Below are 22,690 nucleotides of genomic sequence, written 5' to 3'. Positions count from 1 at the left end.
CTGCTGTGCAAGGCTGATTTAAGGCTGTGCCATTGTGTTGGCTGTGAGCACTGGAGCTCTGCTGTTTCTCCTTGGGAACATCCCGAGCCAGCAGGCAGCTTGGCTGTGTGCTTGGGTGTCTGGTCAGAGCAGGGAGATGAGCTGTCAGGGGCTGGTGGACCGATGCAGTGAGTTGCCACTGCTTTCTCCAGTATCACCTGCTGCCTTTGAAATACACAGAGACCAAGATGGTCTTTTAAAATACCATTTATTACAACAGAGCCTTCTGAGCTAAAATCCCAACTAGGTGGTTTGGTAGTAGGGTTGGTTTCATGGGTTTGTCTTTTCTTTCTTTGCTTATTTCTTTTTCTCATATAAAAAAAAAAAACGGACTGTGGGATTCCACAGGGTTGCAGAAGCAGCACAGCCCCTAGTGTCCATCTAAACTGGGAGGGGGAAAAAGCAATGCCCTTGCCTTTAACTCTCCTTGCTTAGGGGTAGGGGCTGCAGGCTGATCCAATTAGGAACTAGGGTAGGCCCTTGTGGTGTTAACAGCTTCCCTACTGCTTCCACTGCCCATAGTTGAAGCAGGGAAGAGGGCAGAAGCCTGGGATGGGGACAGTGGGGTCAGCTGCTCCATGACTCGACTCCCACCTGCACCAAGGAGCTCAGTTCTGAGTTGAAGAGCAGCGCTGCACCTGCTGTATGTCTGCATCCCTCCTGTGGTCTTCACTGAGGTTGGACTTTCATGGGCTGAAGATGCACCCTGCCTAAGCAACTGTCTGCAAGTTCAGAGCCAGGGCAGTAAGTGCAAAGGGAAAGAGCTGCTCCCTGACTAGCTCCAAGGGAGGGGACAGGACTGTGACCTGCTGGGCTCTGAACTATACACAAAGTGGGGGAAAGGAGTCGGAAGCCATCAGGCAAAGCAGACGGGCCTGTGACTCCTGGTTAAAAAAATAACATGGACTCAGGAAGAATTTCATTTTTGCTGAAGAGTTTAAAAAAAATCCCTCCTCTCTAGTGCTCCTGTAAACGAGTTTCTCCTGCTGATGAAACTCCACCAAGTTTCTAGCATGTCAGCAGCCTGCTTGGGGCACAGCGCTCAGCAACCACCTTGCACGTCTCCAGCAGAGCAGCTACAGAAGGGGTCAGGGTCCCGGAGAGCTCCCAGCTGGGCCCAGAAGCTCTGGATCCTGAGCCCCCCTGTATGGTACTCGCCCTCCCTGCTACGAACACTCTCTTTCTCTGCCGCGGGGCTTAGCTGGTGGTGTCTTCTCCAAGCATGGCGGACCAGATGCTGATGCAGGGCAGTCAGCCCCCTCTTCCTAACTGGAGCCAAGATGAGGGGGCTTTCAAACCACAGCTGAGGAGGACGAGGAGGAGGACGAGGAGGAGGCTGTGGCTGCGGATGAGGAAGGGGAGGCTGAAGGGGAAGAGGAGGCATTCCAGAAGAGCCATCTCCTCTTGGGCTGCCGTTTCTGGTGGAGGTAGTCTTCTTTCTCACGCTCCTTCTTGGCCCGCTGGTAGTGATCCTCTTCCTTCAGGTACCACACCGGAGGCCAGCGGTGCTTTTCAAAGTATTCCTGGTTCTCTGCAGAGCAAGAGATGGTATTTTAGCAACAAAACCATGCAACTGGGCCCCTGTCATACCAGCATAGTGGTCCTTTCCTGCCACAGAGTTTGCTGCCCATTGCTGGGGTCTCCTGGTTGCCTTGGCCAGGGTTCCCCAGGCCTTCTCTAGCAGTTGATGTGGCAGATTGATGCAGAGGATGCACAGGGTGGCAGCCAGCACTGACCTGCTGACATGGCCTTCATATCCCGAGGGAACTTCCGACAGACGTTGTTGTAGTTGGTGCAGATGTGATGGAGGCACCAGTCTGCAAGCTGGTATGCACAGTGGAACTGCAAGAGATGGAGCTGTTAGAAGAACCAGGTTACACCTGATCTGGTATATCCACCAGCCTACCCACTGCTGCTGTTCAGCCACCACCAGCATGGGGGATGAAAGCTGCTCTTAGCTGCTGAAAGAAGCAGAGGAGGACTGGCAGCATGGGGCTAGCAGTGCACCGTTACTGGAATTGGCACTGGGCTGCTCTGCTGTCTATCCTTCTGTGGCCACGAGAGGGCAGGACCCAGCTTTCTTGTCTCACTGGGGAGGTAACAGCACAGCTGCCCTCATGTGCCCGGATAATCCAAGCCATGGAATTTGGTGCTGGGGGAGGGCAGTCCCCCTGCCCCCTCCCCACTACTACTTCCACAAGCTTCAGTGTCTCTTGGAAAACTTGCATCCACCCAGTGCCCCAGCTTGTCCCTACGTAGCAGGGGAGGACCAGTGGGCTCTCAACACAGAGTATGGGAACTCCAGAAGACAGCTCTCTGCTCCATCTTCCTGCTTTCCCTCCTTGAATTCCCTCCCTACTGCAAGTGTAGCAACAGCCATCACCCGCAGACAATGCAAATCTCAGGGCCTCCTTCACTCATTGCATCTGTGCTCTCCCTAACAAGCAGCTTGTACCTGAGCCAATTCCAGGAACACGAGGACATCCCCATCGATATCTGCCATCAGCTGGGATGCCTCCATCAGGCTCGTCACCGTGTACTGTTCTGTGACACACAAACACAGTGGGGTTACTGTGTCCCCTTACATTGCTCCAGGATGTGGGCAATAGCATCAATGGCCTGATTCCTGGAGACTCCTCGTGCCAGCCTCACTTTGACCGCTAGAGCAGGTAGGGAATAGGCTGGTTTTATCCATGCCCAGGTGTTGTGTGAAGACATTTGGATAACGTTGTCATGTTGGGTGACATTTTTTGCTGGGAGAGAGGCTGGGGTCTGACCAGAGAGTGAGTGCATTTGCCCTGAATCAAAAGCTGGACCGCCTCAATCCAAACACAGCTGCTTCGACACCACTGTTGTGCAGGAATCTGTGCGGGGGCTGGAGCTCTTGCCTCGGGGAGCGAAACCAGACTGTGTCACCTACAACGCTGTTGTGAAACTGAGCTATTGTCCTTCACCGCTGAAAACACCAGAGCCCTGGGACCTGTGTCATCTCCCGACCAGCTGAATTGGAAACACTGCATTGTGCTCCGGTCAGCTGTCCTGATTAACACTGAGCTTCTGGACTGCTTCCCTTGGGCAGACAGCTGGATTCTAGTCTCACCAAGGTACGCCTGGGCTAAGGAAGGTGGCAGGCGTGCCTCAGGCCTGTCTCTGAGCCATGCTCCCCCTGAAAACCCAGGTATGTGAAGCCTGTGGTTAGTGAAAAACTCTGGGTCCCTTCACCTAAGGCTGGAAGAAGGAGCTCTAAGAAGCAGTATGCTCAGCAGCTCCTTGGTGTCCCATTCATTTCTAGCTGCAGGCTGGTGTCCCCATTTGAAATAAAGCTGAACTCAGCTCCTGTTTGTGGACTCCTGCCTTTTTCTCCCACCATCCCTGCATTACCTGTGAGAGCCACGAGGTGCGGCAGACACAGCCGGTTAGCCAGGATGATGAGCTTCATGTCGTCGAGGTCCGGGCTGGAGCTGAACTGGCCGGTGTACAGGTACTCAAGCACTGCCCGCATGCAGCTCTTGCTGGTGTAGGGGAGTGCCACCTGCAGTGGGCACACAAGGGGTGAGGAGGGAAGTGGGTGTGGACAAGGTTACCTTCCCAAGGGTCTTGGGATCTCCGCACCTGGCCCAACCACAGCTCTTCTGCCCGCTCCCCTCATCTGCAGTGGAACTTGCAGTGTCTGCTGCATGGTCTTTCCCGTGCCCATTGCACAATCTTGGCATCCCTCCCACTCTCCCTGCCCCCACTGGGCCCTGAAAGGAGAGAGAAAAAGCACCAAGTCAGTGAAAAGGCACTCAGTGTCTCTCCTTAATGCCGTAGCTTTAGGCCTCTGGGACCCAGCTAGAGCAATGCAGGGAGTGGAAGTGCCTGCTCATCAGAACTGGCTTCCAGGTGCGGCAAGCAGTAGCATGTCGGCTGCGCTCCCTTCTCTGGGACTCCAGGGTCGCAGGGCCAGGCTGGAGGGATAGAGATCAGTCCTGGCCCTTGCTGCATTCTGCTGCCCCCTCACCTCCTTGGTAGAGCTCTCCACAAAGGGACCGCCAAACATAGCAGCCATCCAATCGCAGCTGGAGATCAGCAAGGGCTTGTGGGCACTGATAGCACCGTCATCCAGGATAAAGGTGACATCTGCAAGCAAGCACAAGGAAACCCATCACAGAAGGTCACGGCCTCCTGGCTGCCGTCATTTTGGGCTGCAGTCCACAACAGGATCTCTGTCCTCCCCTAGAAGACACCCCGTGGTGATCCTGCTCGCAGCCCAGGGAGCGGTGGTCTCCCCAGGGAAATATGCTGGAGCACCCACAGAGTGAGATGGGCTGGAAACCATTTCCACTACATGTTCTCCAAGGTACTCTGGACTGCAGCACCTCTCCCCTCTTGGCAGAGGGCCTGAAACCAGGACAGCTACCCACCCCGCAAACAGGGCTTTTCATTTGGAAAGCTCCAGGCTTCACCCAGGGGACCAGGTATTGTTACTCAGGTTTCACAGAGGAGGATTTATGATGTAGCTGAGGCCTGCAGAGCAAGTCTTTGGCAGAGCTGGGAATAAAAGGGACCTATTCTCCTGGCTCGCTCTCCAGCTTGGCCATCCTATATACTCTGGGGTCTGAAGTCTAACTAGAGGGCAGTGACTGGCCTGTATGTTGGCCTCTCCATTGGCCTCCAGTGGAACGAATGCAGTCAGCATGATGCAAGGATTTTTATATCGCCCAACATCACCACCAGGAGCCTGAGGATGTTGCCTTGGAATGACACTGTCCCGTGTCACAGCGACACTGTCCCGCAACCCAACAGCAACCTAACGCACCTACAGAGCCTCCGACAGGGATGCCAGAAAAAAGAGAAGGCCCCTTTAACGGCAGGATCCCCCTCATCCAGTTCGATGCCTCTACAGAACCTGGGACAAAGGAAGCTGAGTTCCTGCAGCTGCTCCTGTTTAAATAACCAGAGCTGGAAAGCTGGGCGGGGGCTGGAACCCTGTGGCAAACCAGACACTCATGCTGGGCTTTCTGGGGAAAGTGTATAACACGGTAAGTTTTATATAAAACTTGCCCTGGAGAGGAGCCAGCAGCACTAGGGACAAGTTTGCATTGGCAGCTCTGTCGGGGGCAAAGGCCTCTCAAATCACCAACCTAGTTCCAGCCGAGATCTCAGCAGTGAGGACTGCCCTGTTAATGCAACAGCCCCATTCGCATGCATCAGCCCGTTTGCTGAGTCCAGTATCTGCAACCCTGTCATTCTTGGGTTCTTTCCTAACTCTGCCAGCGAAGTGGAAAGGCAGTGGCCATTGAAATGGACCCCTGCACAGGAACGGGACTATGATGCCTCAGCTTGTGCAAACTTAAACACCAAACAGCCATCCAATGCTGTTGACTGCCAGTCAATATGGGCCCAGACCACAGACAGAGGAAATGATCTCTGCATCTTGCTCAGGGGGTTTAGGAGAGACTCAGGAAAACTCCCTGCAATGTGCCCAGGTTTGGGACAGATATGGCTCAGCGTGTTACCCCCAGGTCCAGAATCTGGGAAGGCTCCTTACGTCACAGGCCTAGGTGGGCAGAAGAGACTCCTACTGTCATCCACTTGCCTAATGAACGCGCAAGATTTTCCATGCCATGACTAGACTGAGGGGTGGAAGGGGACCCTGGGCCACAGCCAAGCCTAGGGAGAAGTATAGAAGCCTCCCAGCTCTTGAACGCCTAGTTTCTTCCTGCTGCGGGAATGAGCCTCAGCCACAGAAGCAACCCATTTATCTCCTGGCAATCTCTGCTGCAGGCCGTACCAGAAAAGGTCCCCTTGGCCAGGCACTCCTTCACACGGTTGGTCCTCCTGACATGGAAGGCTTTGGTGATCTCCTGGTTCATGAACGCTTCGTTGTTCAGGATGTTGGCCACCATCATCCGGAGATCGAAGACCTCCAGCAGCTCCGCTATGTGGGCAATGTGCATGAGGTCCCTCTCCTTCTCATCCAGCTCCCCCGTGTACAGGTACTTGAGCACAGCCCGGAAGGGCCCTGGCTGGATGGAGGGGTCCATTTTCACCACCACCATAAGTTTGGACTTGTAGGTTAGAGGGTCGTCCGCCATCTCCTCCTGGATGCTGACAAAAGCCCGGCTCCAGGAGGAGAGGTCTCTCCCCCGCCGCAGCCCCCGCTCCCCATTCTCATAGCTGTTGCCCCTTAGGATCCCGTCGCTGGTGGAAGCTCTAAGGCACGGTTTTTGCTGGCCAGAGCCGGCCTCCTCGGCACTCTCGCAGATGTCAAAACTGGCGGCTCGCAGGAGGAAGTCCCTCCCGTGGTGCCTCTCCTCTTGGTGCAGCATCCGCTCGGCGGCAGTAGAGATGGTGGCTCCTATGCCACTCCCTGCTATACCCTGCTGGTCATCCTCACTCAGGTCCATCAAGAACAGGTCGTAGAACTTGGAGGAGGAGGTGGAGAGGTAGATCTTGTGTGCGTAGATTTTGATCCTCTCTTGCAGCACCAGGATGACGTCTGCGCACAGTGGGTCCTCCAGCAGGTGAGCTGGGCGCTCCTCATTGTTGGAAGGAGGGTCTGGGACCAGGATGATTGGCGGTGGGGGCTTCGGGGGCAGGAAAGGAGCCTGCAGCAGCGGCCTCTGAACGTTACGGAGGTGAGACTTCCAGAACTGCAGGTGCCGGCGGGAGATGAGGGCTGCTCGGATGGCATTGTCAAAGACATCCTTGATACCGAATTGAGCCACCACGCTGGTCTCGTAGTAGGGGATGCCCAACTCCTTGGCCACTTCCCTCCCCTTCTCTGGGGGTAGAATCTCATTGGGCTTGATCGGCCTGGAAGAGAGAGGGGTGGAAAACCACGGTGAATATAGTCCTTCAGAGCACGTAGCAATGGGCAAAGGGGTTGCTGAGGATGCACAGCATCAGGGGTGCATAGGGCAAATAGCACACCCTGTAGCGTGGCAGGCTGCCTGAGACCATGGGCTGAGATGCCCCTTCTGGGTTTTCCTGCTTTTGTCTCTTACCTGTAAGTCCTCACCACCTCCTCTGTTTTTCTCATCTCTCTTCCCCCACCCCCACCCCAGTCCCTGTCATGCAGATCTGCCTCAGCTCACAAGTCCTGTTCTCTGCAGCGCAGCCTTCAGGGCACTGGCCTGTTGAGTGAGTTTTGCAGAAGCTGTTTCTGCCTTATCTCCTCTCTGCAAACACCCTCCTGCCCCCAGCACGGGTCTCCCTGGTGCCCTTGCTGATTTCCAAAGCCTGCTTCTCTGAATCTTTACCTAGCCAAGGGTCTCCGGGCTCGGTTGACTGCCTCTAGGTCAGCATAGCGAAGGTCGAGCTGGCAGCCCACGAGGATGACAGGTGCTCGGGGACAGAAGTGCTTGATCTCTGGGTACCACATGGTCTTCACGTGGTGTAGGGAGTTGGGGTTAGCAATGGAGAAGCACAGCACCACAACATCTGACCTAAGAGCAGAGGGAGGGCTCTGTTACCATTTGGTCCCCTGCCAGAACCAGATGTGCAAATGCATGTGCACACACCCTGCACAGGAGCTGGACTCCCAGTAACCAAGCTGCAACGTGCAAAGTCCTGGGTAAAGAGCACATTGGCCCACATGGGAATCAACTTAATTCATCTGTAACATACCTTCCCCATATGGGGAGGCCAGTGCTCCCCTGGGGTACATTGCATGCTTCCTGCTCATGTCCACCCATTCTGCCAGGGGGTTCAAAGCAGCCACGTGGGAGTTAACCCCTCCTCTCCCGGTGCAGTGTGCACTTTTCCTTATAAAAGACAGTTCCTCTTTTGATTCATTTACTCCTTCTCTTTCCTAGCCCCGCTGGAAGGACCCGCTCATCATCCTACCTTCCATAAGCAAAGCGCCTGTCTTTGTGATGGTCTCCGAAGGTATCCCAAAGTCGCAAGGACACGCTCACATCATCTACCACGTCTCGCGAACGCTCCAGCACCTGGGGAAGCAGAGGAGGTGAGGGACTGTTAAGCAAGGTAGGAAAGGCCATTTCCAGGGAGTGAGGTGGAGACAGGTTTTCAGCCAGCTCCTCTCTTGTTCCGTGCCCAGGACATTAAAGGGGAGTTAATGCCACTGCTGGCACTGATGTGGGGTGAGAATGTGCTGGGCTGAGCCTTTCTTTGGCTCGAGTGGATCCAATGCAATCACACCAGCTTCTTGCTTTGATGGGGAGCTTGTCTGCAAGATTCCCTCCCCATCTGCCTCCCAGCCCCAAGCCACCGGGCTCCAACTGAGGCAGTAAACTGGGGTGGCTGCAGAGCTCTAACATTGGTGGTACTAGTGCTGCCCACAACCAGATGTTCCTTACCTCCTGGCAAACGCGGTACTGGTCGATGGCCCAGACCGTGGGCACATGGGTGGCGAGAAGCTGGTACTGGGTCAGCGTGGCATTGCAGGCACGGGCACAAATGAGCCTGGTCTTGCCCACCGCGTTGTCCCCAACCACGACGCACTTGATAGTTTCTACGTTTGGCCTCTCATAATCCATGTCAGAATCCATTAATTGGGACCTGCAGGGGGAGAGAGCAGTAAAGGAGCTGGGTCAGAATTACTGAGGTGGCTCTGCGTTGCATGCTCGGTCGGCCTATGCTTTCCCTGCTCCCCAGAGGCTTTTGAGCTACCCCCGAGGCAGAGGACTCCCACAGAGGCTCCTGATCTACTCTAGCCCCCTACTCCTAACCCATGCCTTTCCATACCAGCTCCACCACTGAGATGCATCCACTCTGCCCAGCTCAATGGAAAGAGATTTCCCTGCAGAACGAGATCCAGGGGATGGCAAACCCCATGGGAGGCATTTATAAGCAAGCCCAATTGCCTGCAATCAGGTAAGACCACACGCCCGGCATCCAACCTGGGTCCCCCTTCACCAGCTGAAGCAGGTAGGAAAGGCAACTCGCCCCGAGTCTCTGTTCGTACTAGGAGGGGATGCCGGGGCTGATCCAACCCAGTCAGGGGCTGTTGAGAAACAGCTCGTATGGGCAAAGCCAGTGCCCGGGCACTTTTGCCCAGGGGTGCTGCTTCATCCTTTCTCGCACCATACTCACAAGACCTGGCTCAATGGGATTCCCTTATGGTCCACGCCTGTCTCTGCAACATTCCCTATAAAGGGGCAGCAGCACCGCGAGAGGACTCACTTTGTGTCTCACGTACCCAGAACAGCTTCTCCGAGCAGGGCACCTCGTGCAGACTCCTGGCAAACTCCTCCCCAATCGCTGCACGCGCGTGGCCCCAGCTTCCCCAGGCTGCAGCAAGCGTGGCAGGCAGCCTTCCCTGCTCCCCTGGTGCCACCCGCCGAGGACCACGCTGCCCAAGAGAGCTCCGAGCAGAGAGCAGCTCGCAGCAGCCCTTGCAAGGGGAAGCGAGCCAAGGCAGCTCCCCACCCCTTCCCGGCATGCTCTCCAAGCAGGTTCCCTTTAAAATTTAATGGGCTCATGGAAGCGTGTGCTGCTCTGCCTCGCAAGACACATGCCCGGTCTGCCTGATTTGACCCTCCTCCCTCCTGGGTCTTTCTGGCCCAGGCTCATGCCTGTTCATGTGAGATGCATTATTTTTCCTCCTCCTTTCTCCCTTCCCAGCACTTGCTAACAAAGCTTCCAGATCCACTGACTGAGCATTAACTTCAGACCCTGGCCTTCCCCCTCAGCCCCGCCTTTCCACCCTCGGCCCCACCAGCTGGATGCCTCTCTCCACTCCAGGCTGGCACGCAGGCAGATGAAAGCATGGAGCTCTTAGAAGCAGCCTGGAGGGCATAACCAAACAATCGCAGGGCTGGCAGCTCCCTGCCTACGCAGTCACTGGAACAACTGGCACCAGGGACACCACAGCCCACTGCATTCCCATTTGGCTCAAACAGGACGACATAGCCACAACAGCATTCAGGCCCCTGGAAGGGAAGTTTGCTCTTTCCCCTGCATGCACAAGCGCCTTCATGTTTCTGAAGACTCAGCAGCTGACACGGTTATGGGGAAGTTTGTACGACTGCCTCTCCAGAGGGTGCTTTTGGGGGAGTTCCTGCTGTGGGAGTTGTGCCTGGGCCCCAAGAGACTGATGTTGTGGGCTAGCTCCCAGCAACCTGAGCTCCAGGCACAGGTGCCCATGGGTAGTGTGCTTTGCCAGCCCTGAGCTGTGGCAGCGCATGGCAAGCTGGAGTCTAGATTAAACAGAATTAACTCATTGCATCCTGAGCCAAGGACTGAGAAAGCTCCCATGTTGGGAGCCGGGGAAAAAGCTACTGTACCCACAAGGATGGCGGGAGACCTGCATGAGAGGACGGGGCTGCGGCTTTCCACCAGCTATGCCAAAAGTTCCACAATGACGTTGCAACATCACCGCTTCTCTTCCCTGCCCAGGGCACTTGAGGATGTGCTCAGCCCCTTGCAGGATCAGGCCAAAAGCCTTGTGGGTTCAAAGGCTGAGCATAACAGGCCAGAGCCACAGCTGTGCCAACCTGGGTCTCTTCCCATGCTGGCACATTTCGGAACAAGTTTCTCCCAGACCCGAAGCTGTTTAAAATGAGCAAGCTGCCCCTGCTCCGGTGTGCCTCTCCTTCATCCTTTAGGCAATGAGCACGTGCCTCTGAGCACAGCAGTGCCAGGACCAGAAATGAGACTAAGCTCCAGCTGAGAAATGAGCGCCAGGCTTGGGTACTGCCCTGATAGGCACTAACAAGGGAAACTTTCTATCAGGCCGTGATCACCCTGATATAAGCCTGCTTCTTCCTCTGCCCACTTCAAGCCAGCACCCCAGTGTCCAGCCCTGCACAAGGAGAAGCATGAGAGAAATGGGATCTTTGCAAGGTTTCACTCTGCTTTTGCAGCTGTGTGCACCCAGGGGACCAAGCATGTGGTTGGAGAGAGGGAAGGGCCCTGAAGAGGCAGGGCAGAACAGGGCGGAAAGTGGCGCATGCATGGAAGGGGATGGCTGGCTGCTTTGGGACTGCCCAGGAGGATGGGGGCTGTGGTATGCTCCTTGCCTGTGGCTGTGTATTTGGCCTGGCACCCAGCTGTCCCTGCAAGGGTTATTTTTTAACTGCTTGGGGGCCTGCCCGTGGCACGTGCAGATATGAAGTATGAAGCCCTAACAGGAGCAGGGCAAAACGCTGCCTGAAAGGAGAGATGGACAAGGTGGGCCGAGACCAAGGAAGAGCACAGGGGGAGTCTCCAGCAGCATCTGTGCAACCAGTCGGCAAATTAGTATCCATGTGACTCTTCGCAAGGGTCCCCTGGGCGCGCCAGAGGCACATTTCATCGCCACGTTCACATCCACCCGCCGTCATTCCTCCTCCAACCTCCAGCTCTCGGTTTGGTGTCCCCACCTGACTCTCATTCAATGCAACTCCTCCTGAAGCCAGTGCGAAGACATGGAGCAAGCCCCAAGCTGTGCTCCTGCCACCCCCCGCCGCCCCAGATCCAATCTGCCCCTGGCTCACCCAGTCGGCGCTTCATCACCCCTCTTGACCCACCCTCCTCCAGCCTCCCCCAAGCCCCTCGCTGGCCTCTGGCTCCAGGGCAGCTCTGCTGCCCGCGCCCCGCCCACGGCTCCGCCCCCTCCCTGCCCGGCCAATCCAGAGCTGTTCATTTCGAGCTGCCCCAGGCTCCGGTTGCCAAGGAAACAAAAGAATCACCGGGGAGCCTGGCGCGTCTCCTAGCAACTCCCAGTCTCCAAAATCCTCCAGCTCACATCTCGCCGGAGGAGCAGGGAGGGCGCAAACATGCGCGCGCACACACACACGCACACGCACACGCACACAAGTACTGGTGTGTGCACACAGGCACGCACACACACATAGGTACAAGCGTGTGTACACACACACACACACACACACACGCAGAGCCAGGCATGTGCGTGCACACGTACACGCGTGCACACGCAGAGGCAGCCCGCCCCCCCGCCGGACTCACCGCGGCACAGAAGCGGGGGCCGGGCGCGGGGCCAGGCATGGCGGGGCGCCGGGCGCGGGCTCCCGGGCTGGGCATGGCGCTCCCCGGCTCGGCGGCCGCGGCCCCCGGCCCGGCCTCTGCAGCGCTGGCTCGGGGCGCGGGGAGCCGCAGTGCCCGCCCGCCGCCTGCCTGCTTCATTCACAAAAAGCAGGGGCCGGGCGAGCAGCCGCCGCCTCCGCCTCGCCCCCCGCGCCCGCCCGCATTGGCTGAGCCGGCGCCGGGCGGAGCCGCGCCGCGCCGCGCTGCTCCCCCCGCTCCCCTCCCCCGAGGCGTGCGGGCGCGGGAGGGCTGGGCTCTGCTGGCACCGCGGCAAGGCCTAGAGCAGGGCAGGCCGGGCTGCCCGCGTCACGCGTGGCCCCAGGGCAGGTGCAGTGCCGCCGCGGAGGACTGGGCAGGGCTAGGGTTAATAAGAGCGACCTCCCACCTCCCAGGGGCTCAAGGAAGCAGCATTGGGCTAACGATCTCCGCGCTTTGGAGACTTGGAAGTCATCGGCGTTGCCATCTTCCCTGTTAGGAATGGGATGGGGTCTCAGCCATCAGAGAGCGCGCAGATGTCCTCATCACTACATGCCTGGGTTCAATTAGTCCTGTCCCTGTTGTTCCTTTCTGTAGAGGCTGGAGGTGGGACAGGACACGGACGCGGCGCTCTCCCCCGCAGCAGGAGACGCAGGCCAAGGCCGCCGAAGAAGGGTCCCTGCTGTCTGCCCTGCATGGACTCCGCTGGGAGTAGCCACCTGCAGCTCCCTGCTTTGTGCTAGGCAGGAGGTGAGGCTCGTGCTCGGGGCATCGACAGACAGCCCCTCGGGCTCCCCTGCCTCCTAAAAGGCAGCCCCTGACAGTTCGCACACGAGGGAGCGGCCCGCTCTCCCCAACTCAGCTCCACAGCCCCAGTCTGGGACACACTTCACATCCAGCCCCACAGTTACTTCTTACACATCTACCTCCCCGCTAGCACTCCTGCCCCTGAGGGGTCCCCATGCCACCGCCTCCTAAATGAGGGGTGCTGCACCCCCCATTTCAATCAGTGCTTTCCCCCAGCCCAGCTCAGCTGTCCCTCCCCTCAAGTTGCCCCCTGTAGCCAGCCCAGCCCCTCTCTGCTGCCCCCAGCTCTGCAACCAGGGGCCGGAGCAGAGAGACTAAAAACTCAGAGTCATCTCTGCAGCCTGGCCAATGAGAAGCGGTTTGGCTTCTTTGCAGCACAGACCAGCTGCTGTGACCTAGCATATCCACATCATGTGATGGCTCACTGTCCTCTCTCAAGGCTTTTATTTTTTTTTTTAGTCCCCCGTGCCTAACCAAAATAACTCGGCTCCTCTTCCCTTCCCATTCAGATCAGGCCCAGCCACGATCCCTCTGAACTGCTCTGAGGTCTGTCACTGATGCAATGCAGCGTCAGCTGGCGTCAGCACTTCAGCATTCGCCTCAAGTCACACCTTTGCAGTCCGGTCACACAGCATCTAGCAGCTCTGCACAGAGCCCAGCTGGCTTCCTTCCCCAGCTCCCCCTACCCCCAACGCTCCTCAGCACCAATGCTCAGTTTCCCCATTCAATTCCTCACCTAACTCGTAAGACGGGGATCTCTCTCTCCATAGCAGAAGGAATCTGGAGTTACTTGTCTGGGGGATCCTTTGGGTTTTTAAGCCAGGCATAGGCTGCTCGCCGGCGAGTCTCCGTGTTCCACAGGGACCGTGGAGCTAGCAAGGAAGCTGTCGGCTTCACGGGAAAAGCTATTTATTCCCCTGCATTGGGCTGGAATGGAAACAGCAAGCAGCTGAGCTGCAGCTTTCAGCTTCCTCCTTCGAGTGGGTCACGGGGAAGGAACACGTAAAGCTTGGTTGCCAGCCGCATGATTTGGCTTATTTTCTCTCTTGTAGCAGTTGCTCAGCTCTGGCATACAGAGCTCCTGGTGGCTTCCGTGGTCAGTCTGATTCCTGAGCTACCCCCTCTGCCTCAAGCCAGACAAAAGCACAGTTGTGACTTGCTCACGTTACCCAGGCTCTGTGTTTGCAAAGCTCAAGCAGGCACCTCGCTGCAGCTACTGGATGCCTGCTCCGGCTTCTTTCCTAGTAGGGGTGCCCCTGGTTGGAGGCAGGACTGTAGGAAATGGCAGAAAAAGAAAGGCTATGGGGAAGCTCACAGCTTTGCCATTCCCAGCTCCACACCTCAGGAGATGCTACAGGGACTGATGCAGGAGCACTGGTTGCAAGGGAGCGCCCACCTACTCCAGTCCCAGGCTCTTGCAGTCAGATGCATTGCACTGGCTATGGCAGATTCCCAGGTGGAGGCGCAGCAGACAACAGAACAAGAGTACTGGCAGTAGCAAGCTCACGGCCGCTCCACTTCCCGTTCCTCCAGCAGGAAGTGCTATGGGGAGCTAGGTAGCAAATCTGCTTGTTCTGGCCTCTACAGAGGAACCACTGCGCATCATAGCTAATGCTAGTAGCCCTGTTAAGCAGTAGGAGATGCTGCAGAAGACGGACCGTAGAGGAGCTCACTCCATTAGCGAATAGTCTCCTGTGTTAGGAGGTGCTGCAGAGAAGAGTGGAGGGACAGTGGCCATGCAGGAGGTCTCATCTCATCTGGAGTCCAAAAGGAAGGGCTAGATCCTTTTCCGAAGGCTCCATCTTTCCTTAGACATTGACTGTAGCTGTGAAGCACTCTGCTGGCTATTTCAATGCCATGGTTCCTCAATGTCCATTGCCTAGGGACTGAATGGCTCGGTGTTGCTCAAACAGTTAGGACGGGGTTCGCCCTGTCTAGTGCCACATGAACTGGACTGTAAGCCCAAGATTGATAGTTAGTCAGGCTACAGAAGTAAGTGGATTATCTCCATTTAGAGCCAAAGATTTCTGACTGACATTTCAATCTCGGAGCCTGGGTAAAACATCGCCCTTCTCTAATCGTTCTCCAGCAAGGCACTGGCTAGCTGGAGAGGTGAGTATGTGAGCTCCTGCTTTCCTAGCTGTCCCTCTTTCAGATGGATTGAGACCATCATCCAGTACATTCCCGAGCCCACATCACCTGCAACCCTGGCCCATCTTACAGCCTCTTCACAGCTGCAGCCAGGCAGCTATCTGGCACAAGAGTGGGAGAAAAGCCAAAGCTGCCCTTGCAGCCTCAGCTGTAAGTCAGTCACTGGATCCAGTGCAAAGCAGAAACAGCAGTCTCCCCTCCCCCTCGAGTCTGCCTGTTTTATCACAGCTGTAATTAAAATGCCGTTTACTCCCTGCTCCAATGTCTCTCTCTGATATAAGCCTCTTGAACTTGTCCCCAAAGACTCCCCTGTCCTGCTTTATAATCACCCTCGCTCCCAGTCAGATCACGCCAAACCCAAATGCATGCGCTGAGTTTTTTTGTCTGGACAGTTCAGCAGGCGACAGGTCCAAGTGGGGTGTCTCGTGCCGAAAGGGGCACCAGAACCTTTCTGCATAGACGAGGGGTAACAAAAGTATCAGGACACTTGTAAGGCACCTAGCTATGTCTGCTGACAGAAGTGCCCTTCTCTGCACACACACCCAGTTTACAGCTGCCTAGCATTATTTCCTGTGACCATCTTTGTCACCCAGAAGCTCTCCCCCCATACAGCACCATATTCTCAGTCACTCAGGAGCCCCCAGGGCCCTTGCCTGGTCCCAGGGCTGCATACTTGGTTACTCAGAAGCCTGGCACAGAGATTTCAAAAGAAAATTTGAATGGCCAAGAAATGCTCTTAAAATAACACAACAGCCAATTCTCCCTCACCTCTTCTGGCCTGTCCCAGGTGTGCAGCCCTCAGAGCCTGGCACGACGGTCTCTGGGAAGGTTGGTGCTAGCTGCCAAACCCCTGCCAGCACAGGCCAGACTGATCTGAGTCAGCTCTGTGAATGGAGATTAAGTACTGTACCCTCGGGGTAAAGTTCAGATGCTGTCTGTGTAAAGGAAGGAAGTTGACAGAGGTTGTACTGGAGGAACAGACTCCATGCATGTCCTCGTACAGAGGCAGACTTGCAGCCTAGGGGCAGAGCAAGCCTCCTGTTCTGCCCTCACCCTCTTAGATATTATCCAGGCTAATACCCGAACCTTGTTGCAGACCTGAGGAGTAGCAGTAAGGTGATCAGTATCCATGCAGCACCCATTCCCTTCACCTCAAACTACACCTACTTCTCACCCCCATCATCCTGCAGTCAAGAACTCCAGCAGGTAGATAACTTCAGGTCATCTTGCAGAACCAGCAGAGTTTTAAAGCACTAGGACAATGCCTGGGTAACACGCCTAGTTAAGCCAAAGTGCAGCTGTACTCCACTGAGATGCCATTACCTGCAGTTTGGGGCGGTTTGTTGAGCGTTTCTTAAATGCTTTTTGTGGGGGGGGTGCTTGGTGAAGTCACAGGAAGCTGTGAACCAGGCTTGGATGGATCTGGGAATAATCCAGCTTTCTCCGTTCCCAGGAGACTAGCACTCACCCTACTGTGCTCTAAGTCTTGGAATGAGCTAATAAGCAATGAAGATGTGTCTTCCAGGAAGCACCCGGGCCTTATCCATCAGGAAAATGGACATCCGGACAGTACAGCCATTAAACAGGACCCAAGGGATGAAAAGCCGGGGGCGGGGGGAAGGCCTGATTGCCCTGACTCCATGGAAGTGTACCAACCATTAGGGAACCTGGAAGGAAAACTCAAGGATGGCAAGTACTCACAGTCTGCGATCCATCGCGGTCTTCTTCGAGGTGTGGCTACCTTTATTTCCCTTTTCCATCTCTTTCTCTTCTCAACAGGTTCTGAAAGGGCAGGGTGGAAAGGTGTGGATCAGAACGGGGAAAACTGGAGCTCTTTCTTGCTGAACTGCCCTTCTCAGACCCAGTCCCTAGATGCTGCTTCCTTTTCCCTTGGCCACAGACTACCTTGGATAGGGAGATCCTGCATCCTCACTCTGGGATGGATAACTGGGCCAGGAGGGCCTTGTGCATGATGAAAATCCTGCTCTAGCTCAGCTTCCTGATGGCTTGGGGCTGCCCATGGTCTTACGGCTCATTCTCAGGCCTCATCCTAATAATGTTGAATGTGAGGGGAAGGGAATACCTACACTGAACTTGCCAGTGGTTTCTTTTTTCCCTGGAGCCCTTCACGCAGTGCAGATATGGAGCATGAGAAAACTCCTCAGGAAGAAACAGATCATCCCTGCTGCCTCTTCTTTTCCTCTGAGGACTTCAAAGCACTTTGCAGGTAGGCAGCCTCCCCTTTCTCTTCCAAGGTGGTAGTTGGGGGGGCACAACATTTTCTTCCTTTTACCAATGGGGAAATTGAGGCTCAGAGTGGGAAAGTGGCTTGTGCAAGGTCACAGAGGGATAGCAGCAGAGCTAGACCTAGTACTGACTTCTGTTCCCCTGCTGGCACTCTTACCCAGTGCTTTATGTCTCGGGTGAGACAACTGCACTCAGTCCGGGTGTGACGAACACGGCGCTCTGTTCTCTGTAGCTCGAGGCAGGGCAGCGAGCCCTCCTGCTTATTTGCTTGGTCTAAAATTTCCCTTCTAAGAACTCCGAAGCCAGGCAGCACAACAAGTATTTTTTCTCCTCCTCTCTGTCCAGTTGCTATATAAACTGTTTTCTAAACACATAAGGGGCAGGGCTGGCAAACCAGAACCCTGATACACAGAAACTGCTGCAAGCTTTTCGGCACTGTTTGGGCTGAATTTTATATGAGACCGAAGTCTAGTTTTGAGCGTGGCACAGTCTAGGTCTAGGTAAACCAGGACATAACCCCCAGTACCAGTGGGTTAATTCAGAGTGAGCCTTGGGAGTTAGCTCCTAGTGAAGCCAGGCTGACTTCTGGCTCAGGTGGCTTTGTCTGCATTTTGCTGTAGGAGCCCAAATCTCAAAGTGCCACCGGGGGGGTGAGAACCCCATTGTGCTTCCATGGATGTAACGAATAACAGGCAAATGCAGTCATGCAGGAGGAGTTCTGATTTTATTACTTGGAGGAACAACCCCCTGCATCTTTCTTCCAGGCAGAAGCCACACGTGGTTGTCCCCCCGCTAGAATGCACCAGCCACTAAGCGTTGACATGAACTCCAGTAACCCCTTTAGGGAGAACCAGTCCAGCACTGGGCTAATTCAGTCAACTCCCATTACTGAGATTGTCTAATGATCTGGCTGGCTGCAGAGACACAGCATCTCAGACGGATGGTTTTATGGACTTAATATCCATTCAGGCCCTGCAGGCAATAAAAGTATCAAGCAAGCACTTTGCAAAATCACAAACCCCAGCCCAGCACTAAGTGGAACAAGCAGAGTAGGAAAGGGGTCCCGTGTTGCATGGTGTATCACGACAGCCATGGAAGTGGAGCCTCAAGAGAGAGAGCCAGGCCAGGGCTGTTTAACACCAGGGAGGCTGATAGCAAATAAGCCAGATAATAATCCAGAACTCCTCTTGGCATGAGAGAGGGCAGGATTGAGTCTGGGGCATCCACTTAAGGTAGGCCTCTTTATACAGACTCCTGTTAATGGCTCCTGTTCATCTGTGTACCGCTGTCAGCACCGGGCAGGGGGACTGAGTGTGTACAACAAGCCCTGAGCCAACCGGGAGAACTGCAGCTTCCAGCATGAAACATTTACAGGGCTGACTCCCCACTGAACCGCCACTTCATACAGTATTCACAGCTTCATACAGTATTAAGAGCTGCTGACGCCTCCTAAAAAACTGTGAAAAGCCTTCTATTTGGAGCCGGTTCTGCTTAGAATAGTGCATCCCGTGGTTTCTGTGCCCCCCCACCCCCTTTCCCCTACCTGGCTCTATTGCTAGGCAGCCTGAAAATAGGGTGAGCATTTTGCCAGTGATACCGCACGCTCTTCATCTGCAAAGCACTTGGCAACAAATTCATTCTCACAAGGCAGCAGTGAGGAAGTATTAGTATTCGCCACCTCGCTTTCCTTGGCTGGGGAAACCGAGGCATGGTGAGGGCAGAGGCAGGGAGGTTTGGAAGCTTTATCCCGAGCTCAGGAGATTGGGGTTCTGGTCCCAGCTCGGTTGTATGACCTTAGGGAAGTCACTCAGGGCAAGGAAGAGAGGATAACACCTCTTGCCCCTGTCTTTCAGCTGTTTTGACTGAGCTCTTCAGGGCATGAACTGGCTCATCCTGTCTCCCACACCACTGTCAACAAGGCCCTGACCCCAGTCAGCACCTCCGGGCGTTCCTGCATTCCTCAATAACAAGCTTAGGCCTCAGAGAGAATTGGTGCTAGCGTGGGAAGGACAGTCATGTTGTGGAGCCTGGGCTGGGAATCTTTATTTATCTCTCATTTACATGCTTGACAATAAGAAAATGTCAGCAGCTGCTTGGGAGTCTCAGTGAGACACCCCCCTGCTGACTTGTTTCAGCTCCAAGCACAGGCTCCCTCATGCACCTAGCCAGACTGTAAGGACTTAGCAGGGTTTCCTTGCCTGCGACTCTCTAGAGCAGGGGTAGGCAACCCCCGGCACGGGTGCCAGAGTGTGGCACTCAAAGACATTTTGCATGCCTCTGGGTGGATGGCGGGGAAGAGGCTACACGGCCACAACAAGGATCAGGCCCTTCGTGGCTCCCCTGCCATCTGCCCCTGGCACGCCAACATCTTACAAGTTGAACTTGCCAGTGTTTTTGAAAATTGTGCCGACCCCTGCTCTGGAGGCTGTGACAGTGGCAGTGCAGAGGGTGAGGAGCATACCTCTCCCATTCTGCTCTCACTTTCTACTTCTGTGGCATGGTCCTTTTCAAAATGGGCTCTGTTGTCTCAGGGTCTCGCTGCCAGGGAGGGTAAGAGAGAGAGAGAACTTGAGAGTAAGAGACACGGAGTCTAATGGGAGCAGGGAACAGAGCTGTGGGCTCAAAGGAGAGCAGGCTGAGAGATGGAGGGCCAGGGGGAACCTCTCTGAGAGCCCCAGCTCTGATCCCTGTAGCCCCCTTTTCCTGGGGGTAGGGGGTCACTCCTCAACATCAGTTTGGATAACTGCAAACGAGAAGCGATTCTGCTGTGCGAACAAGCCAGGCTCAGCTGAAGCGTAGAATGGAGATGTGTCACATCGGAGAGATCCAGCATGCTCGAGCCTGCCCTGGCACGCTAGCGCCTTTTGTGTACATACCAGCACATCCTAGACATGAACAGCTCCAAACTGACCGGTCCTTCAGGGCTTCCTCGAGGCCAGGCTGGAGGGTGTAGGAACTCCCAGGGTGCAAGGGTGGGTGCCTGCCCAACTCTTAACAAGGACAAAGAGCCATGGTCTCAAGTTGCAGCAAGGGAAGTTTAGGTTGGATATTAGGAAAAGCTTTCTCCCTAGGAGGGCAGTAAAGCACTGGAACAGGCTACCCAGAGGTGGTGGAATCTCCATCCTTGGAGGTTTTTAAGACTCGGCTAGGATGATGTAGCTGGGGCCGGTCCTGCTTTGAGCAGGGGGTTGGACTAGATGGCCTTCTGAGGTCCCTTCCAACTCTCATTTTCATGCTAGACCTGCTCTGTGCAGATCCAGGCCCTATCACTAAACTCACACGCGCGCGTGCGCACACATACGTGCATGCACAATGAAAGTTCTGTTTCCAAGCAACTGTCTCCAACAGCGATAAGAACCAAGGATGTGCAGGGAGGGAAGAGGAGCTGGATAGGCAAACCTGACCCTCACAAGAATGCCACTCAGATTGGGCAGCTGAGAGTCCCAAATAAAACCCCTCCCTGCTTCAGCCTGCCTCCTTCAGCCAAACCCTAAGGGGTGCTGGGCACCTGCAGTTCCCAGCAGAGGTGGGAACCCACTTGGCAAGCTGCAGGGCTCCACATTGCAACTGCACACTGTCCAAAGGTTTTATCCATGTAGAGATGTATTTATTATTAGAAGCTGTGGCCTGCCCAAATATGCATGGAAAATCAGTAGCTGAGCCAAGCATTGAACTGTGGTCTCTTGAGGCCACGAGGCCATCGCTCCTGGGGTTTCAGGGCTGTGGCAGCCTTGCCACTCCTAATAGCTTTATGTATTTTTTAATATGTTTGTTAACTGAAGGCACAGGTCAGTGTGGCTGGTAGCTGGGACACCAGGTCAAGGATTAGGAGGTCTGTTTTTTATCCCTGGCTTAGAGTGGCTTGGAGGAAATGACTTGCTTGGCCCCTCCCTCAGATTTCACAGCCTGTAGACGCTGAGCCGTATTATCTGATGGAGATGCCAGGACTAAGGCACAGAATCCAGCTAAGGGAACTTTGTCCCAGATCCATTTTTGTGGATTCAGCCTGTTACAAAGAAGCTAAAACGCCCCCAGCTTTCGAGGTGTTCAGCCCCAGCCCATCGCTGTGCCCTTATGTCTGTGGCTGTGCATCTGAAAGCTTGCTCTCAGAGCAGTTTCCTTCCTGCCCTGACAAAGAAGAAGGAACTCCACAGACTACCGCTGACACGTTTTGCATACAGTTGGGCACCCTGAAAACATAAGTCCTGAGGACACAGATGGGACATACCAAGGTGCTGGCCTGCCACTGTACTCAGTGGGAGCTGCGGACATCTGATACCTCTCGGCATCAATGAGTCCCATTACAAATGCGGTTTACGTGTGGTTGGACTGTAATCTCTTAAGCTATTCTCCCACCCCCACACAGCAGTGCTTTACGGGTGGCCCCTTTCTCCATGTGCAAAGCAGCTTTCCCAGCAAGACAGACCTACTGTCCTGACACCCTCCAGGTATCTTTGCCTCTCACTGGCCATTGCTCCACAGCCCCTCTTCCCAGACCCACAGGGAAAAGACCTGGCTCTCATTAAACTCCCTGCCCACACTCCCAGTTGTGCAGGAGCAGGAGTGGCCCTTGACAAAGTGGTAAGCCCTGAGCAGAGAGGGAGGCAGAACAGTTCACAGCAAGGAACCGAGCTGTGAATCAAGAGTGAGCCCAGGTAGCCCTGCCTGTTACCTGCACACTGGCTCTGCAGGGGATGGACTGCTTGCCTCAACCCACAGGGCTGGATGCTCTTTCTGCTGTCCCGTTCCGTCTTTCTGTGTCCAAGGGACAGGCGATCACTTAGTTCCTTGAAGTGCTAACTGGCCAGAGCAGGGTGGCTCCATTTTTATATACCTGCTCATGTGATCCACACAAATGCCCTAGGGATGAGGTTTTGAATCAACAGGAAAAAAAAGGGGCTGGGACTAAAACCTGTTAAACCACAATCCACACTCAGCAGAAAGGAATTTTCCACTTAGAGGAATTAAGCCCGGCCTGGTGTTGATAGCTTGCTCTCTCCTTAATACAGAGCTTTTTGTTAGTAGTTCTCAAAAACTTTACCAGTTTCCCTGCCATTTCACCAGGGAAACTGAGGCATGGAGCTGTGATGTGTGGAGGGAGGGAGGGAGGGAGAAAAGGAAGGAAGGATAGATTGGGTCCAGCAGACTCCCACAGTGGTGCACAAACTTTCCCAAAATGTTTGTCATTTCCCCTACAACTGGCAAGCTCTGCAGCTCGCCAAGTGCCTCGGGAAAAAAATGCAGCAGTTCTTCAGAAGCATGCCCTTGAAAACAGGGAACAAAGTGGGATTCTGCCTCTGACGGGGAAATAGATGGGATGACCCCTTGCTGCAGTAGCAGAGTTAATCCTTGTACTATTACAAGCATTGCCTTATACCATTCAGTGGTCACAGACTGTCAAGACCTTATGCAGGTATCTCATCTTTAAGGCAAGAAGCATGACTTTGGTGAAACTCAGCCTGTTTCCTCCAGAACCCGAGCTCTGCAAATGCACTTT

General features: G+C 54.9%; 1 protein-coding gene across 4 annotated transcripts; it reads right to left on the bottom strand.

The window, feature by feature from the left end:
• Nucleotides 1–230: 230 nt before the first annotated feature.
• Nucleotides 231–21,994, bottom strand: RHOBTB2 (Rho related BTB domain containing 2). 4 transcript variants are annotated; one of them, XM_006263900.4, is made up of 11 exons: nucleotides 21,866–21,994; nucleotides 16,648–16,728; nucleotides 8,343–8,544; nucleotides 7,870–7,973; nucleotides 7,284–7,469; nucleotides 5,813–6,837; nucleotides 4,040–4,158; nucleotides 3,421–3,571; nucleotides 2,495–2,583; nucleotides 1,776–1,881; nucleotides 231–1,570 (listed from the first exon to the last, which is right to left on the bottom strand). In XM_006263900.4, exons 2-11 carry the CDS (start codon nucleotides 16,704–16,706, stop codon nucleotides 1,332–1,334), a joined length of 2,280 nt encoding a protein of 759 aa, XP_006263962.1. In that variant the 5' UTR covers nucleotides 16,707–16,728; nucleotides 21,866–21,994; the 3' UTR covers nucleotides 231–1,331. The 4 variants fall into 4 exon arrangements, with proteins under 4 accessions (XP_006263962.1, XP_014461912.1, XP_019338012.1 ...); XM_014606426.3 differs by lacking the exons at nucleotides 16,648–16,728; nucleotides 21,866–21,994 and adding an exon at nucleotides 15,715–15,804; XM_019482467.2 differs by lacking the exons at nucleotides 16,648–16,728; nucleotides 21,866–21,994 and adding an exon at nucleotides 13,532–13,672.
• Between the last annotated feature and the right edge of the window lie 696 nt (nucleotides 21,995–22,690).

Source organism: Alligator mississippiensis, chromosome 7 (assembly GCF_030867095.1).
Source record: "Alligator mississippiensis isolate rAllMis1 chromosome 7, rAllMis1, whole genome shotgun sequence".
NCBI lineage: Eukaryota > Metazoa > Chordata > Crocodylia > Alligatoridae > Alligator > Alligator mississippiensis.
This window is presented reverse-complemented; position numbering and strand designations above follow the sequence as displayed.

Coding starts and splice junctions, on each gene's coding strand:
- RHOBTB2 (XM_006263900.4), bottom strand. CDS start 16,706: ATGGAAAAGGGAAATAAAGGTAGCCACACCTCGAAGAAGACCGCGATG. Junction 7,974..8,342: donor AGTACCGCGTTTGCCAGGAG/GTAAGGAACATC, acceptor CTGCTTCCCCAG/GTGCTGGAGCGTTCGCGAGA. Junction 1,882..2,494: donor TGTTCCTGGAATTGGCTCAG/GTACAAGCTGCT, acceptor CATCTCTTGCAG/TTCCACTGTGCATACCAGCT.